This window comes from Arachis hypogaea, chromosome 7, assembly GCF_003086295.3.
Source record: "Arachis hypogaea cultivar Tifrunner chromosome 7, arahy.Tifrunner.gnm2.J5K5, whole genome shotgun sequence".
Lineage (NCBI taxonomy): Eukaryota > Viridiplantae > Streptophyta > Magnoliopsida > Fabales > Fabaceae > Arachis > Arachis hypogaea.
This window is the reverse complement of record NC_092042.1, coordinates 8545551-8563996: the sequence shown is the minus strand read 5'-3', so window position 1 is coordinate 8563996 and position 18446 is coordinate 8545551. Positions and strand designations below refer to the sequence as shown.

The window sequence follows — 18446 nt, the reverse complement described above, 5'->3', positions numbered from 1 at the left end:
CTTTCCCCCGCGCCATGTAATAATTTTCTTTCAAGGTTCTTATTTTTAATAAATTTGTAAAAATGATGCCCCTTTTAATTTTATTTATTGATAATGTTACTATCAATTCGATAATGCTATAGAGACAAAAAAAAAAAAAAAAACAAATAAAATTTGTTTTATTTAATATTCATTAATTATTACAACAATTAATAAATATTACATAAAATAAATTTTGACTTTTTTTTTCATTATTAAACATTTTTGCTATCAATTAATTTTCTAATAGAAAATGTTTCCTGTTTATGTTTTAGGCATAGAAAAACCAGTATTTAAATATAGAGCCATGCTCCTATATATGATTTCATATATACTTAAATAAAATGACCTTTATGTGATATTTGTTAAGGACTTGTGAATTTCTTTGAACGTGTAAAATGGTAAGTGTTACGTTGGGTAACCGGAGGTTAATGGGCTGGACTCGTTAAGTTGGTCCAATCGTATGAAGGAGAAAGCTTTTGAGCGGGTTTGCGCCCTTGGAGACTCCTTCCGACTTGTGAGCGTGAGTGAATGGGGGGTGGTACCTGCAAAGACACTCCGATGCGTAAGTTAGCGAGAGTGTAAGCAGATCTAGAGAGTATTGGGACTTAGAGATACCTCAGGGGTGTCAGTGTATTTATAGTGGTGAACCAATAACCACTGTTGGAGTGGTTCCACCTTTTAGGGTGGATAACCGTCCCTTTATTTTAGGGAGGTTACGATATGACTCCTGGAAGTGGGTTGAGAGATTTTAGGGGCAGTTATTATCTGCCAGCTAATCTTTGCTCCCGACTTCTTTAGAGCAAGTCGTGAGGAAAACCGACTTCTAAAGAAAATGTCGGTGTTCTGAGGAGCCCAACCTTGTGGTTGGATCTTATAGTTTGGACCTGAGTCTTAGAGTTAGACCAGAATATGAACAGTAAGTATTTGGAGGTTTTATTTTCACTGTATTTAAATATATATAATACACTAAGTTTTGTTTAAAATATAACACAGTAATAATTTGAGAGTAAAATTAAAAAAAGGGTGATTTTCATGGCATATTTTATTCTAAAAAACATTAAAAAGATAAATAAACAAAAATGTCAGATGATCCTGAAATATTATTCGGCCATAAATTCTAATTTACTACATGTTTCCCTATTGAAGGAATTTCTCATGATTCAAGTATAAAAATGCAATTAAATTACCACATAAAAAAATAATAAAAAGAAATTCCTAAGAATCTTTTTGATATATTAGTAGCTTCACCGTGATCTTCCAGAATATTTTACCTAGATAAATGCAAAATTGAGGTTCATGTAATTTAAAGAATGGGTTAATTAGGATTAAAGATATTGTGACCATATGCATGTGAGATAAAGTCCACTTGGCTCAATCAAGGGCATACATATACCCCACCTTACCTCAATTTGGTGTTTGTCTAATCAATTCGGAGAAAGAATAGATGATGAGAGAAACAATGTGGCGACAAATTATAGTAAAGCTATAATACACATTTTTATTCAATTATCAAATTCCAACTTTATAACTCTTATTATTAACTCTTATTATTTTACTCATCAATAATGGGATTAAATAAATTTTTGGTTAGGTAAATACACTAAATAATTAATTGGCGGTCTTTGAAAACAACAGCCATAGCGTCAATATAAACTATATAATTATATGATTATACTGGACTAAACTTATTAAAATTTATATTAATAATGTTTTAATTAACTTAATAATAATGACTAATGAGCCAATACCATAGTTGTTGTCTTGACCCATTTTTATAATGGCATTAGATATAATAATATATAGTACCTGTCTTTTTTTCTAAAATGAATAGTACTTATTAGCCACCTTCTAAGCAAAGCAAACAGAAAGTAAAACTGAATAAGTAACCTATCATTACAGTTTAAATTATTTTTCGTTATAATCTCATTTTCATGCTATACAATAGAAAGCTTTTTGAAAGTTAAAAAGAATTCCATATTCTACTCTAAAATAAAGGGGAAAAAAACTACTAAGTGTAGTTTATTGTTGATAGATAGATGTTGATTCACTCAAGCTTTGTTAAATACTAGACATAACTTTAACTATCAATATATATCATTCATATATAGTAATACTAATTAAAATGAATAATGACATATAAAAAATGATAATAATTAAATTACTGCTATTGCACTACTATGTTGTCATCTGCTGATGCCATCTTTTTCACTTCTCATTTACTAGTCCATTCTACCTACTACTATATAATGCCACATTCTTAAAGTATAATCTATTAATTTAGTTACACAAGACTTAATTAAGCAACAACGAATGAATTTCTGATTAATAATTTTTTACATACTTAAAAGAAAGAAAAAGAAAAGGCCAAACTATAAGAAACAATCAACAAACCCTAATAATTAAACACAAATGATGGTCCTCCCTTCTTTTTTTTATCCTCCATTTCCAATCATTGTCATTAATTATTTATATTTTTCAACACAGTTGTGTGCTTAATAATAATTCCTCATTTTCCCAACATGCATGTTTTTATATTTGACGGCAGAAATTCAGTCTTTTTCTTCGTATTATTCTATGAATTTCTTAGAGAGTAGTGATTTGCATGCTATAATAATAATAATAATAACAGTAATGAGAGGCAGATAGAGAGGAGAGGAAAAAAAGAAAGGGGAAGGCAAGAAGAAGAATATCGAAAACTAACAAACACAAAGGTAGGAGAAGGTGGGTTTTTGGTGTGTGCATGCAAATTAAATGAAGCCACCATTTTCACCACCTTCTTCTTCTTCCTCTCTTCTCAGTCTGAGAGGCAAGGGTCGCCTCTCTCCCTACCTCTTCACACTCTTTCTTTTCATCCTCTTCGTCGCCGTCCTCTATGGTGAAGATTTCATGTGCATTTTTGGTGAACAACTCCAACTTTATTCCACCGCCGACACATTTTTCGCTTCTTCCTCCTCCTCCTCTTCCTCTTCGCGTGAGTACTACTTCATTGTATTCTCTTCTTTCTCTATACATAAACAAAAATCTTAATAAACAAAGACTCTCGTGCAATTGTTTTTCCGTAAATTTATTAATTAAAAATTATTAAATAATTTAATATACTTAATTAAATTATTATTTAATAGTGTTTAAAGTTGATTTCAGGTAAAATTGATAGATAAAAGTCGTTAGATGAAAATTGAGTCAAATCAGTCAAATCATTTAACAACTCTCAATTATTAACTTTACGTGAAGTTGAGTACACTTGAGTTTTCATCTTTCAACTTATAATTTTACATAAAGATAACTATATACGACTTTTTTCTTCAAAAACAAATCTTTGGGAGCCAATATTTTTTGTATAAAAAATAGAGAATTGAATAGTATTAATTTAAATATAAAACAAAAAAATTATTGATCATCTAAAATTTGTCTATTTATCTCATGGAATAACAATGTTGGTTTGATTAAAGAGAGGGTGAAGAGGGAGCGGAAACTGCCGTTTGCGGTGGGAAAGACGGAGGAAGGATGCGACGTGTTCAGCGGACGGTGGGTGAGGGACGAGACGAGGCCGTTGTACGAGGAAGCGGACTGTCCGTACATACAGCCTCAGCTGACGTGTCAGGAGCACGGTCGACCGGACACCGGCTACCGGCAATGGAGGTGGCAACCTCACGGTTGCGATCTTCCCAAGTAAGTATAATAGAAAAAACGAACATTGTTTCTTTAAGTCCTCATCAGCGTAGTTGAGAGTTGGTTAAGACATGATCGAAGTGAAGCTCACGTCAAATCTTTTCTATTAATAATTAGAACTATTTGCCCATTAGACATTAGGTTTTTGCTTCAGTGACGTACGAAAACAAATTTTCTAATATTTTAATATATTTTAATTCAAAAAATAAGATTTGCTTATGATAAAAAATTATAAATTTAAGGACATATGAAATATTATATATTTTATTATTCTCATAATGTGAATAATACTACTCTCATCTCTACGGGACTATGAAAGTATATTTGTTTGGTGATAAAAGGAAATTTATTCATCAATCTTGTGTATATGTACGAGTTTAGTTCCTCAAACCTCATGATTTAGTGACTAAAATTTGAAGGCATCGTTATTGCTCTTCAAGAATGATTCGTTTCTGTTCGCAAGGAAAAGTTCAGAAAATTAGCAACTTTATTAAATTATGGTCAGCATATAAATAACAAAGAAAAGTGAATCATCGGATAAAATCATAAATCAATCTTATACCATTAAATCATCATTGATAGTTATTTAATGGTTACAAATCACAAAAGTTACTCGCCCCTTACACTCTTCGTTACATAATTTGAAGCCATAAATGACAAAATAAAGGCAACTGCAACAATGGGCCGAGTGTAGTACAAAAAAGGCTGTAAATCCATCAGGCCCATCTGATAATAACAAAAACAAATTATATTCGGATCCAAGAGCCACAAAAAATTTCAAGGAAAATAATGTAGGGTATACATTAGTCTTTCTCCAGTCCAAAAATAAAAAATAAAAAAACACAGTAAACCAGGAAAAAACTGATTTTGTTTTTGTAAGTAATACAAGACCCCAAAAAAAAACTTGGAAGTAATAAACTAATTAATAATGCAGTGAATAATGTTATGTAAAAAAAAAAAAAAATACTGCAGATTCAACGCGAGCATGATGCTTGAGACACTTCGAGGGAAGAGAATGATGTTTGTGGGAGACTCCCTGAATCGTGGTCAATTTGTTTCTTTTGTTTGCCTTCTCCATCACCTCATTCCTCCTCATCAAAAGTCCATGCAAACCTTTGATCATGATTCACTCACTGTATTCACAGCCAAGGTATATAATTATTTCACCTACCATATTCTTATGCTGTTATTCGAATAATGTTAAATAATCAATAAATATTATTATTTTTTGTTTAAAAATTATACATATAAATTAATAAAATTTATTTATTAAAGATAATTTAATATTTATATTCGTCAAATAATAATAAAAAATAATAAAAATGGCTGGTTTTACAAGGGTTTCTTTTTCTATATTATAATATTATTAACTATTATTATTATTACTACTAGGAATATAATGCGACAATTGAGTTCTATTGGGCACCATTTCTTCTTGAATCAAACTCAGACAACGCAGTGGTTCATAGGATATCAGATAGGGTAGTGAGAAAGGGTTCAATCAACAAGCATGGTCAACATTGGAAAAACGTTGACATTATGGTTTTCAACACTTATCTTTGGTGGATGACTGGCTTGAAGATGAAGATCTTGTATGTCATGTTCTTCTTCTATTCAAACAATAACTTTAATTTATTTGATCTTTAATTGAATTTTTGTATTATATAATAGGCTTGGATCTTTTGATGATGAAGTGAAAGAGATAGTGGAGGTATCAACAGAAGATGCTTATCGTATGGGTATGAAAAGCATGCTTAGATGGGTGAAGTTGAATATGGACCCCAAGAAAACTAGGGTCTTCTTCACCAGCATGTCACCTTCTCATCAAAAGTTAGTATTATATCTCACATATACATTTAAACTTTAATTAACATTATTGGGTTAATTTAATATGTATTTTCATCCATTTTGCGCCCTTTTTTTTTTTTTGAAAAAAACTTTCATCTCTTTTTTCCATTGGTTTAATAATTTTTTTTTCTGTCTTTCTTATAGAACCATTTTTTCATGAATCATCTAGATAGTTTAATGGATAAGTCAAGAGCTTTTTTGTTTCTCTTGTAGTAAAGAGTATTTTAAATTATAAATGAATAAAATATTTTATATTATCATATTTAGTCAATGATTCTCTAGTCAAATGGCAAAGCCAACTAAAAATATGTTTATAAGACTAAATTTTGGTCTTTACGTAAGAGTTATGCTAAATAATTTAAGAATTAGTTCGATAATAATGGAATACTCGAAAAAAAAAACAACATAATGTATTTATACATCATATAATAAGTTCTAAACCTAATTATCTTAAAAGTCAAATTTTTGTGATGATGAAAACAAAAGTATGTGTACATTAAAAGTTAGCTATTAAATTAATTATTAGATATTTGTGTATAAATTTATGTGTTATATTTAACTCATTTTCAGTGTGTATTTTATATTTTAACATATATTTTATACGAGTGAGTAATTTAATAGTTAATTTTTTATGTATATATAAGACAGTTGATAAAAGAATTTTACACTTATTGATAGTATGTTTATACATGGCAGAAGTATAGATTGGGGAGGTGAAGCAGGAAAGAATTGCTATAATGAAACAAGTATGATCGAAGATCCAAATTATTGGGGCTCAGATTCTAGGAAGAGCATAATGGAAGTGATTGGAGAAGTGTTCAAAAAATCCAAAGTTCCCATAACATTGCTTAACATAACACAGCTATCTAGTTACAGAAAAGATGCACACACTTCAATATACAAGAAGCAATGGAGCCCCTTGACACCAGAACAATTAGCAAACCCTGTTAGCTATGCTGATTGTGTTCATTGGTGTTTGCCTGGCCTTCAAGACACTTGGAATGAGCTTTTGTTTGCAAAGTTATTCTATCCTTAAAAAAAAGGTTTTTGAATTTTGAATACTCTTGTTTGTTTTTGTGTCATTGCTTAAATTGTATATTAACAATGTTAGTTATTTTGTGTCCTGAAAGAAGAAAAATTCATTCATCCACTTTTTGTACTCCTAAGTTTAAAAGATGACTAAGAGGATGTCAACTTTTGGTGTGCAGAAAGATATTTTTTAATGGAGAATAGTAAATATATAATTTTTTTATTTTGGCAAGTGATATGGAAGATGGTAAAGATTTTGGCAGTTTAATTTTGTTACCCAAATAAAAAATAAAACTGCAAATTTTTCTTTTGGTTAATCCTAGAATAATGATGGATATAGAGTTATTATTTGGCATTAAAAGAGTCATATTAACTTTTTATTATTGGGTAAAATGCATAACTAAACCAAAAGCATCTCAAAATTACATAAAATTTTCAAACAAAAATTGTTACGTTAAAGTCCCATATACATATTTATATAAATCGAATTGACCTAATTCGAATTAGCTTTTTCAGTAGTAAATCGAATTAAGTCAATTCGATTGATATGAAATATAGTGCATATTAGACTAATTCGATTTATAAAGGAATCGAGTAGATGCTAATAAATTGAATTGACCTAATTCGATTTACTATTGAACAGTCCATATAAAATAAATCGAAATAGCTTAATTTGATTTATGTTTTAAAGTTAATTATTTATTTATTTTATATTAATTTTAAAACATAAATGTTATTTATGTAAATAAAGAAATATCTTCATTTGGATTCAAATAAAATATCAAAAAAATCAAAATAAATAAAAAAAAATCCAACTTTTGTGTTTTATTTCAAATTTCAGAAAATCTATATTTTTATAAACTTATGAATTTAAAATAGAATATTAAACGATTTCTAAAAATTCATTAAAAGTTATTCTTTAACTCATTAGCATCTAAAGAGTCATTATCGAAACTTTTGATATTGAAAAAGTTAATATAAAATATAGCTCTCCAAAGTGGCATAGAATTAAAACTTGAATTTTTTTAGAGTTAGAAGTAACAGATAGTTATACATTATAAAATGACCAACTAAAAATATAAATTTTTTAAAATTTGAACTAAAACACAAAAATTAGATTTTTATTCTTATTCGTTTTGATTTTTTTGATATTTTATTTGAATTCAAATGGAGTATTTTCTTATTGATATTTATATTTTCAAATTATTATAGAATAAATAAACAATTAATTTAAAGGTAATAAATACCAATAATCTGTATCAGTACTAAATCGAATTAAGTTGATTCGATCGATTTACTATATAAATTATTCAATAGTAAATCAAATTATGTCAATTTGATTCACTAACATCTATTCAATTTCTTTATAAATCGAATTAGGTCAATTTAATTTACTAGTATACACTATGTTTTATGTAAATCGACTTAGATCAATTTGATTTACTATTAAAAAGACTAATTTAAATTAATTAGGTCAATTCAATTTATATAAATATATGCATAAAACTTTGTATAACGGTTTTTATTTTAAAAGATTCATCTAATTTTGGTATATACCTTTGGTATAATTATATATTTTACCTTTTATTATTATATGTTTATCATTTTAACCTTTTTTTTATTTAGATCAATTGGATAATAGAAGTATAAATATGATCTTATTATATTCGTAAATCACGACTCAAATTAGTAGTTAGTTAAAACTCCTCATTCACTAAATTAGTGAGAAATTGACTAAATACTCTTACATGAATTCAAGTCTAACATACGTTAGGTTATACTAGTGTACTTGGACTGGAGTGAAATATAAACATGAATCCTTTAATTTTTAAATTTTATTTTAATTTTTTTTTATTTATTTAAAAAATTTTAAAAGTTATTTTTTTAAAATTTTTTATTTATAAAAATAATAGTATTAATGTCTAATATAATTTTTAAAATTAAATTATAATTTTAAAAAAAATTATTTAAATGTTTATAGAGAAATTAAAAAAAAACTAATTTCTCTCATAATAAATTTTTTTATCACATTTTTTTTAAAATAAATACTTTTAAAATTAAAAAATCAAACACAAAATACCTTATTTATAAGTTATTTTTAATATAAATATTTATTATTTAAACTATTTTTTCAAAAAGATCGGAGTTTAATTAAACCGTTTATTTAAATTGGATCAAAGTGTGATTTTTCATCATTTATTTCATAAGTGAGATAAAAAAATATAAAAAAAATTAAGAATGAAATATCACACTTTATCCTCTCAAGTAAAAAATTTAAAATTTAGATAATACAAATTTACAGACATAAATACTGAAAAAGTTATACGAATTAGTTTATTTATTTTTATTTGTTTATGGATTTTAATATTTTAGTTCAGACTATTAATGACCACTTTGATGAATTAAATGAACAGACTCATTTATTTTTTTATGCTTTATTTAAAAAATATAAAAAATCTAATTTTAAACCAAAAAATTGGAAAAAATGATACTATTTGACAAAAAGCTTAAACAAATAATTTTTTTAGTGGATTGAAATGAGTTTTGGAATCTAATTAGTAAAAAAAATTAGAAAAAATAGTATTAATTCTTTTGAAAATTGTCAAAGAAAATTTAAACTTGTCGTCCCTTTAACATGTAAGTTAGTATGTTTAACCTTTTTTTAGGTTAATCAAACTTAATTTGTGCTAAAATGAATTGACTCGATTGGTTTATTCCATTTTGACAGTCTAAAGAAAATACAAAAAAGATGTTTGGACTTTGGACTGAATTCAAAAAATCAGATTGTGGATTCGAAATTATTTTAGACAGTTTTGGTTTTGGTATCATTTTAGACATAATTGTTTTTGTTTGGTTAGGCATCCAATTCCTAGGTACAACACACACTCATACGCTCCTCACATATTTATTATTTTTTCTTCTTCAATTGTGGTTGATAGGAATTAAATTCGAGACCTTTGAAATAGAGAGGGAACAGAATGCCATGTGAGCTAAGACTCATTGGCCATTTTAGACATAGTTAACACTTAGTGGGGGCGGCAAATCAGCCATGTTGGGCCTAGTTTTAGGGATAAACATCATTTTTATAAATAGGCTTATGCTGCTGAATCTATTGTAAAAATAATGGACCTCAAGCCCAGTTATGGAATGGGCAGTTGAAGTGGATACATGATCGACCAAAAAAAAAAAGCAGATACAGGCATATATGCACTTGTTTCTTATAAAATGCTAAAAGATGTAGTGCCCGAGTGTATATGACAAAAAAAATGCTAAAATATATAGATGACTTCATAGGAACGTAGACACATCACCTATTTGCAGCCGAAGTTTTAGTTGAATGGTAAAATATAATGTCTTTAGGAAAGTATAAGGAGCCAATGAAATATTTATACAATGTGTACAATAGAAGTTTATGGAGTATTATAGATATAATCATTAGTATTACATTTTTCCATCAGTTGAAACTTTTGAGATGAGTGGTATCATGATATGGTATTAAAGCGCTAGATCTGGGATCCCATGTCTTTTAATATAGTGGGTTCAGGGTTGTGATGCTTAAGATTCAAAATTTTCTAATTTATTTGAAAAATAAAGGTGAAGTATGTTTTCATCTTTAATATTTATATTTTTTTTAAAAAAATTATCTCTAACGTTTAATTTAATTCAATATATCTTTAACACTTTCAATTTATATCAAAATTATTCTTAAACGTTAATTTCATGTAAAACATTAGTACAAAATTAAAAACATTAACGATAAAATTTATCAAAAAAAAAACACATATCACCTATTAATACTTCTATGCAATGAAAAAAATTATCATGATTTTATGAAAAGTATTGGAGGAAAATCATGTGGTTTTTTTTTTTTTTTTGCCTTATTGGCTTTTTTTCGAAATAACTATCACTTTAAATAAAGCAATACATTAAAAAATCTAATGTAGAATTGGTATGTTAGTTGTAACCCCCTTTTTTTTTTCCGTTATGGTGTTAGTTGTAAGTTGTAACCTTTTGTGTGTTTGTGTATATAGAACACTTATAAGATGTCTTAAAATCTTAGAATTACTATGTTAATAGTTTAGGTTAAAAATTATTATTCCTTCCAACACATGTGCATTAAATATTGACATGTATCATTAACAAGGAATTTAATTGATTAGTTAAAGAATGATGTAGACAACGGATTGAAAATGAAACATGAGACCAATTAATTAGTTGAACTGTTTAGATTTTTTTTTTTTTTGTGGAGAACTGTTTAGAGTTATATTTATAGTTTATGCATCCAATTCAAAATACTATCATGAGTTTAACCCTAAAAAGTGATTGCTGGAGATTCGCAATTCTCCTCAATTTAGTTTATTACTTGGCTGAGGAAAATCTTTTATTTTTTTAAAAACATTTATTTTAATTTTCCCCATTTAATGGGAGTGGGAGATGGTTTCCACTCACATGCTCATGTGAATAATTTTATAATCATAGTGCCTGCGGCGTGCTGAGTCTTCAGTCTTCACTTAGCTTGAAAAGTTGAAAATAAGAATTTCTAATAAAATAAGTAAATAACAAACTCTTGTAAACACAAAACTATATCTAATACTCATTAATAACTTAATATATTTTGTTCCTACATACCGGCTTTAAGATATAGCTCGTCCTACTCAATGTTTGAATTTATTTTTCCTTGAATTGGATGAGATATACGTCGACTCCTTTAACAACAGCAGCGGTGAACACCTGCAAAGACACTCCAACGTTCAAATTTAAAAGAGTATAAAACGAGATATATGTTGTTTAGAGTGAATAGCTTACCTTTCTCGTCTCAAGAGTTTGTGTATTTATATGGCTGTTTGTAATCTAAACGATTATTGATATTCTCAGAAATATTGAAGATATTGGCCTACTTTTGTGGTAACTACTCCTGAGTGATATTTAACTTCACAGGATAAGTCCATTATGAGAGCACTGTCACGTGTTTTTTTGTAAATTTGCCAAATGAAAAATTTTTTGAAAAAATGAGGGATGGATGAAAAATAAAAATAAAAATAATAAAAATAAAATGCAGGTTTGCTGTTACAGCTATAGTTATCGAGAAGGTTATACTGGCCATGTTTGTAGATCATGTGTGGTAATAGCTTGAATCAATGGTTTGCATTTGGATATATGAAAAGTCTCTTCATCAGGAACATTCGATTACTTTACTTTATTGGAGTGAATGGTTGTGTTTGTGAGATAATAAAATTGATATTTTTTCTCTTCTTTTGTCGCCTTCGGGTGTAATATAGTTTTTCAAAGAGAAGAAATGAAGGATGAATAGTAGAAAAGGTTAGTAGCGTTTTGCCTTAGTACTTTCTTTTTCTTTTGCTTGTGTGGTTCAGTCAATTGTTGTGCTGATGTTTGAAAGTAAATGGGTGAAAAAAAAGGGAGGTGAAAGGTGGGAAGATGAAGAGAGGAAAAAATAAAACAAGGGAAGGGAAGGAAAAAGATGAAAACGAAAGGATAATAATGAAGAATTTATTCCAGATGAAAATGATCCCTACTCATGGGTTGACGTTGCTTTTAAGAGTTATATTTCATGGTTTTGTGATGAATATAGCGTGTCTCAATTGGGTATTGTTGGGTGGGTTAAAGAAGGTAGTGGTGTGAAGTTAGAGTTTGTTCCCTGTAATTTGTCAGATAGGATTTGCCATAGAGGAGAAGGGTTTGAATTTTTCTATATGGATTCGTATGTGTTTGTGGAGTTAGGAGTGAAGTTTCCGTTTATTGAATTTGAGTATGGTGTTTTGAATCAAATGAGGTGTGCGCCTTCACAATTGCATCCGAATGCGTAGGTATCTGTTAGAGTTTTTCAGATTCTGATGGAGCACTTGGAGTTAGAACCTTTATTAGAGGTATTTTTGCCTTGTTTTAGGCCAAAGGTGTTAAGAAGGGAGTGTAGATAAACTTGGCTAGTGTGCCGAACTGAGGTATATTTAATTTGTATAAATCATCTTTAAAGGTTTTTAAGTTATGTATGTAAAGGTGAGGTCCGCTGAGTATGAGTTTTCATGGTATTTGGATGAGTATTTATTAGAAAGGTTCCCATTGTATTGGTGTCATCGGCCTCAACAAATATTAGGTATGGAAATGGAGTACCAGGATAAAATGGTGGTGAATTTTTTAGTGAACAATATATCATCGTCTAGACTGTTGTCTGTGTTTGAGTTGCTCGAGTGGGAAGTAGATAGGGATGGTGTTGCTGAGTATATAGGTAATGAAAGTTTTTGTATTAAATAGCTGTATAAGTGTAATTTTTTATGGTTGTTACTTTGTGGTGTGCAGATGGGAGGGCTCCAAAGGTCACAACAAGTAATTTGCGCACCTTCTTCAAAGCAAAACATGTGGAAAAAGAGGGTTCAACCAGTAATATGAAGGTGGAAGGTGAGGCTGAGGTAAATCATCCATCTTCATAGAAAAGGGTGAAGAGGAAGAGAACAAAGGCTGAGATTGAAAAAGGTGATGTGGCAGATTTGACTGGTTCAAAAGTGACTGAGAAGCTTGTTGACCTGGTTGAGGAGGAGAAGTTTACCAAAAATTAAAAAAAAAATTACATGGCTATAAAGGGAATGACGATCTTACTTTGCTTTAGAGTGAGCATTTTCCTTTCATGCTTATGTGTGATTACTATTGTCAGTGTCCGATGAATGTGAAGCTGATTGAGAATGTTGGAGGTGTTGGGGTGGTGCAATATTTACAGGTAATTTGAAAGGCTGTTTTGATCTATTTTTGTTGATGTAAATTGGTTGGGTGTTTTATAGCGTCTTGTGTGCAGGTGATGGCTGCTCGTTTAATGTGCATAGCTCGGACTTAGGAGATAGCTCGTGTCAAAGATTTTTATGATAAGAATATGTATGAAAAGTTGTTGGAAAAATACTGAGAATAAAAAACAGTTGTAAAAAACGCTTGAGCAATTAAAGTTGGAAAAAGAAGAGAGGAAAGGGTTGAGCAAACAACTGGCTCATGTTGAAGAGAAAGAAAAGAAGTTGGAGAAAAAGAATGTAGAGAGTAAAAGGGATCATCATAGGTTGGAGATGTTCACAAGTGGGTTTGAAATGGCATTTCAACAAGCTAAACTCTTTGCTTTTGGTGTTGATTTTTTTTTGTATGGACCCATCTAAGATTGTGGCTGATGGGAAACTGGTTGATGATGAATCAAGCAGGAGGGAGAAGATGAGAATGTCGATGCGCCCTGATTGTTTTTTTTTTGGTTTAGTTAAATGAACTTGTGTTATATTAAAAATTTTGTAACTAATTAGATAGTAGTAGGTGTTCATGAACTGATGACCAGGATACATCTCGATTAAACTTGGTATTTTGGATTAGACAATGCTGATGTTTTGATGGTATTTTGGTGTTAACAGAATTTGATATTTGTATTTACAGTAGGTATTACGTTGCTTTTGATGTGTATGCATGTAGTTTGGTTGATGTTGAAAATATTTTGCAACACCATGTTTTGTTTGATATAATTTGAATATCATAGTTTTATGTTTGTATAAACTGGTATGGATCGGAGTTGGTTTGATTTTGAGAAAAAATAAGGATAGTACATGTGAAAATGGCAAGTAGTGTGTTTGATTGTGATGTAATGTATGAAAAAGTAATAATGAATAGTTTGGTTGAGCCAAGGACAGTAAGTAGTGTAAACAATGAGGTATAGGATAGTATGTCATTGATTGAGGATTTGACAGAGTTAGAAAGTGTGTGGGTGTGTCTCGTTAAAACCTCTCCAACATAACCCAACATAGAGATAAAATTTGGTTGTAGGAAAAAGAGTACAACACCTTGTCCCGACATATAGACTTAACTATAATAAAGTTTTAGAGATGAGATATTCCAAGTACTTGGAAGGTCATTGCTGGCAAAGCTTTGAAGCTTGTATGCTTCTCATTCGAGGACTTTCGATACTCAAAAAGGGCCTTCCCAATTGGCACTAAGTTTTTCATGTCCCGATGGTTTGCGTGCTTCTTCTGTTTTCCTTAGGATGAAGTCTCCTTCATGTAATGACCTCGGTTTGATTCTCTTGTTGTATTTCCAAGTTATAGTAAGTTGAGTTGCACATTGTTAGTTTAATTCTTTGTCACGGTTTTCTTCTATTAAGTCGAGTTCTGGTTGCTCTTAGCTCGGTGTTTGCGTCGTCAGTGATAGTTTGTGTTTGGTGGGATTGGTGTGATACTTCAACTGATATCATGGCATCACAACCATATACTAGTCTGAAGAAAGTCTTGCGTAAGGGAAATCGTCGGTTCAGAATTTTCACAAAATAATTCCATTGAAGTATAGATCCAAACCAACAGATAACTCGCAATCAAAGTTTAATTTGTTTGTCACTTAAGTCAAATTAATAAAAACCGAGAGTATTTAAACCTCGGGTCATCTCCCAAAGAAATTGTAGGAAAGTGTACATATTATTGGTTATGAGAATTTTGGGGATTTTTAGAATGATGAACAAGAAAGTAAAACTACAACTAAGGAACTATAAATGTTAAAAGACACTCATGGCAAGGATTAAGAGTCAAGGTTTCCTATCTTAGATCATTGACCACAACATGGTAATTACAATGGATTAATTCCACTTTGTTATCCTCTAACATTGGAGGGTGAAGTCAAGTGGACATAATTGATCCTAAAACCAACTAACAACCCTAAATTACCAATCACACTAGACATTAATGATATCAAGGAACCTAAGTTTTCAATCTCAAGTCAAGAGTACTAAAATCTCCTCTAAAATCATACCAAACATTTTATTAAACACTTGGAAGGCATAAAATCAAATCTTGGTAAAAATTGTAATAATAATAAAATCTAAAGCTACTTAATGCAAGATAACAACAATAACAACTCAATTAAGCAATAATAAACATAGAAACCTCCAATTGCATTAAATGGAAATTAAAATCAATAGGGTTCATAAGAGCAAAAGCAACAAAATAAAGGAAATAGCAAGTAAAACTAAGAGAGTAAGGACGTAGTAATAAGAAATTGCAAGGAAAACTAAATCAAAATAAGATTAAAACCTAAATCTAAGGGAGATTAACCTAAATCTACCCTAATTCTAGAGAGAAAAGAGAGTTTCTCTCTCTAGAAAATAACCTAAAACATGATTCTAAACTAAACACCATTGCTCTTCCCTTTTTCTTCTTGAATTTGGCCTCAGATACTTTAGAAATGAGTTGGATTTGGGCTTGAATAGGTCCAGAAATCGCCAGCCACATTTTCTTTAAGTGAGTCATGTGCTTCGTGTCATGCATATGCGGAAGGAATGCATACGCGCAACATGGCGAAATTTCAAGTCGTGTACGCACAACCGGGCAGATTTCTAAAACTTCATTTCTTCATGAATTCTCCACTTTACATGTTTTTTTTCATTTCTTCAATCCAATCTTTTTCTTCTAAGCCTGAAATCACTTACCAAACACATCAAGGAATCAAATAGAATTAAATTGAATTAAATTTAGCAAATTAAGATCCTAAAAAGTATGTTTTTACTCTTAAGCACAACTTAGGAGAGATTCACGAAAGTATGCTATTTTATTAATTAAATGTAGGAAAAGTTGATAAAATTTACCGAATTCGATATAAGATAAACCATAAATTTGTGGTTTATCAAGTCTCTTTAGTTGATGATTGTTCTATTGTGTTATAGCTCCATAGAATTTCTGGAATGAACTCGACCCGTTGTCCTTTAGAATCGTTCAATTTTTTAAGTGCTTGCAATATGAACCTATTGGCAGCCTCAACTAGACCATTAGTTTGAGGGTCTTCTACAGATGAAAATTGATGAGTGATTCTAAATTTTTGTAAAAAAATTGTGAATTTTTTGGTCTATAAATTGTCTGTCATTATCAGTTATATAATGGAACGAGGTATGCCAAATCTACACATGATTTTTTTCAAACAAAAGATATCATTTTTTCAGAATTCATTTTTGCTAAAAGTATAACCTTTATCCATTTTGTAAAGTAATTTATAGCAACAATTAAGAATTTAACCTGACCTGGTGCTTGTGAAAAAGGGCCGAGGATATCTAGTCCCCACTTACTGAAGGGCTAGCTTACCTCAGATGTGTGTAATTGCCCGGCTAGGTTGTGAATGGTGGGTGCATGGTGTTGGAAATGGTCACAATATTTGACTTTGTTCATACAATTTCGTTGTAGTGTAGGCCAATAGTACCTTGCTCTTAGTATTTTGGATGCCAAGCTTCTTCCTCCTCTGTGCGTGCCACATTCGCCTTCGTGGACTTTGTACATGGCGAGGTTGGCATCTTCTTTGTTTAGGGATTTTAATAGAGTTCTTGTGAAACCTCGTTTGTATGACTCAACTCCCACTATGGTAAAAAAGTTAGATATCCTTTTGAATTGTCTTTTGTCTTGGATATTCTCAGGTATCGTTCTTATTTGTAAATATTGTATAAATGACCTTCGCCAATCTTCTTTCTGTGAAATACTCAAAACCTTTGTTAAGGTGATACTAGATTCATCCAGTGTTAGTTGTGATAAGCTTGTTTGATGGGCTAGGCATTTGGTGATTGCAAGTTTTGATAAAATATCAGCTCGACAATTTTGTTCCTAAGATATATAGGTGATTTCAAATTTCAGAAAACAAGAGATAAGATTATTAATAATAGAATTGTATTTTTCTAGTAGTATGTCTCTTACCTGAAAGTTACCTGTTGTTGCACGATTAGTAGGGAGTCGCATTTGACATGGAGGTGTGTTATTCTAAGGGTATGAGCTAATTTCAGGCCTGCTATGAGTGCTTCATATTCTTTTTGGTTATTACTAGCATGAAAAGTAAATTGCAGAGATTGTTCTATAGCCGTTCTTTTGCTATTTTCGAGTAATATGCCGGTTCCAAAGCCTTGCATGTTTAAAGCTCCATTCACATATAATGTCCATATTTTGTTACATGAAGAAAGCTCATTGGGTGTGAGTCTATGAAGTTAGCTAGTGCCTGTGACTTGATTGCTCCTCGTGCTTAGTATTGGATGTCATATCCCGAGAGCTTTATAGATCATTTAATAACCTTCCAGCAAGTTTTGGACGTGTTAAGATTTGTGTAAGAGGGTGTTCTGTCCGTACTATGATAGTATGCCTTTAAAAAATAGTGTCTCAGACGTTTTGCTGTCATAACAAGAGTCAGTGCTAGTTTCTCTAGTTTTGAGTATCTCAATTCGACATTTTGAAGAGATTTGCTGGCGAAGTATACTGGTTGCTGCTACTTACCTGTTTATGTTACCAAAACAGAGCTAATAGCATGATTAGTGACTGATAAATATAAGTAGAGTGGTTTACCATATTCTGGTTTCTAAAGTATTGGTGGTGAGGATAATATGGCTTTTGGCTCGGTGAACGCTTGCTCGCATTCTTCGAACTAGATGAATTCCTTTTGCTTTCTTAATATTTTAAAAAAATAGTGTGAACGATGTGCGATCTGAGGTAAGAAACACGATAGTGTTGCTAAACGGCCGGTGAGTTGTTAGACTTTTTTGATGGATTTAGGGCTCCTCATTTCCAGTATAGCTTGGCATTTTTCTGAATTTGCTTTTATTCCTCGGCAAGTTAATATGAAACCTAAAAATTTTTTGCCGTGTACTCTGAAAGCACATTTTTCTGGGTTTAACTTCATGTTGTATAATTTCAATTGTTGGAATATCTCTTGGAGATCGTTTGTGTGATTGCTTACGGATGTAATTTTTGCTACCATATTGTCTATATATACCTCTATATTTTGTCCGATTTGGTTAGTAAAAATTTTATTCATTAGCCTTTGGTAAGTTGCACCTGCCTTTTTTAGCCCAAATGACATAACCTTATAATAAAAGTTACCATGGTCAGTAATAA

At 30.4% G+C, this 18446-nt stretch overlaps 1 protein-coding gene across 1 annotated transcript; it reads left to right on the top strand.

The window, feature by feature from the left end:
- Nucleotides 1–2481: 2481 nt before the first annotated feature.
- LOC112702334 (protein trichome birefringence-like 33) lies at nucleotides 2482–6790 on the top strand. Its single transcript, XM_025753325.3, has 6 exons — nucleotides 2482–2992; nucleotides 3471–3690; nucleotides 4663–4840; nucleotides 5083–5282; nucleotides 5362–5520; nucleotides 6235–6790. The coding sequence occupies exons 1-6, from the start codon at nucleotides 2773–2775 to the stop codon at nucleotides 6572–6574; spliced, it is 1317 nt and encodes a 438-aa protein (XP_025609110.1). The 5' UTR covers nucleotides 2482–2772; the 3' UTR covers nucleotides 6575–6790.
- Nucleotides 6791–18446: the final 11656 nt, after the last annotated feature.

What these genes read in the sequence shown, in the direction of transcription:
- LOC112702334 (XM_025753325.3), top strand. Translation starts at nt 2,773, where the DNA reads ATGAAGCCACCATTTTCACCACCTTCTTCTTCTTCCTCTCTTCTCAGT. An exon ending in CTCCTCCTCTTCCTCTTCGC is followed by an intron (nt 2,993 to 3,470) that starts GTGAGTACTACT and finishes GTTTGATTAAAG; the next exon opens with AGAGGGTGAAGAGGGAGCGG. An exon ending in CACGGTTGCGATCTTCCCAA is followed by an intron (nt 3,691 to 4,662) that starts GTAAGTATAATA and finishes AAAATACTGCAG; the next exon opens with ATTCAACGCGAGCATGATGC.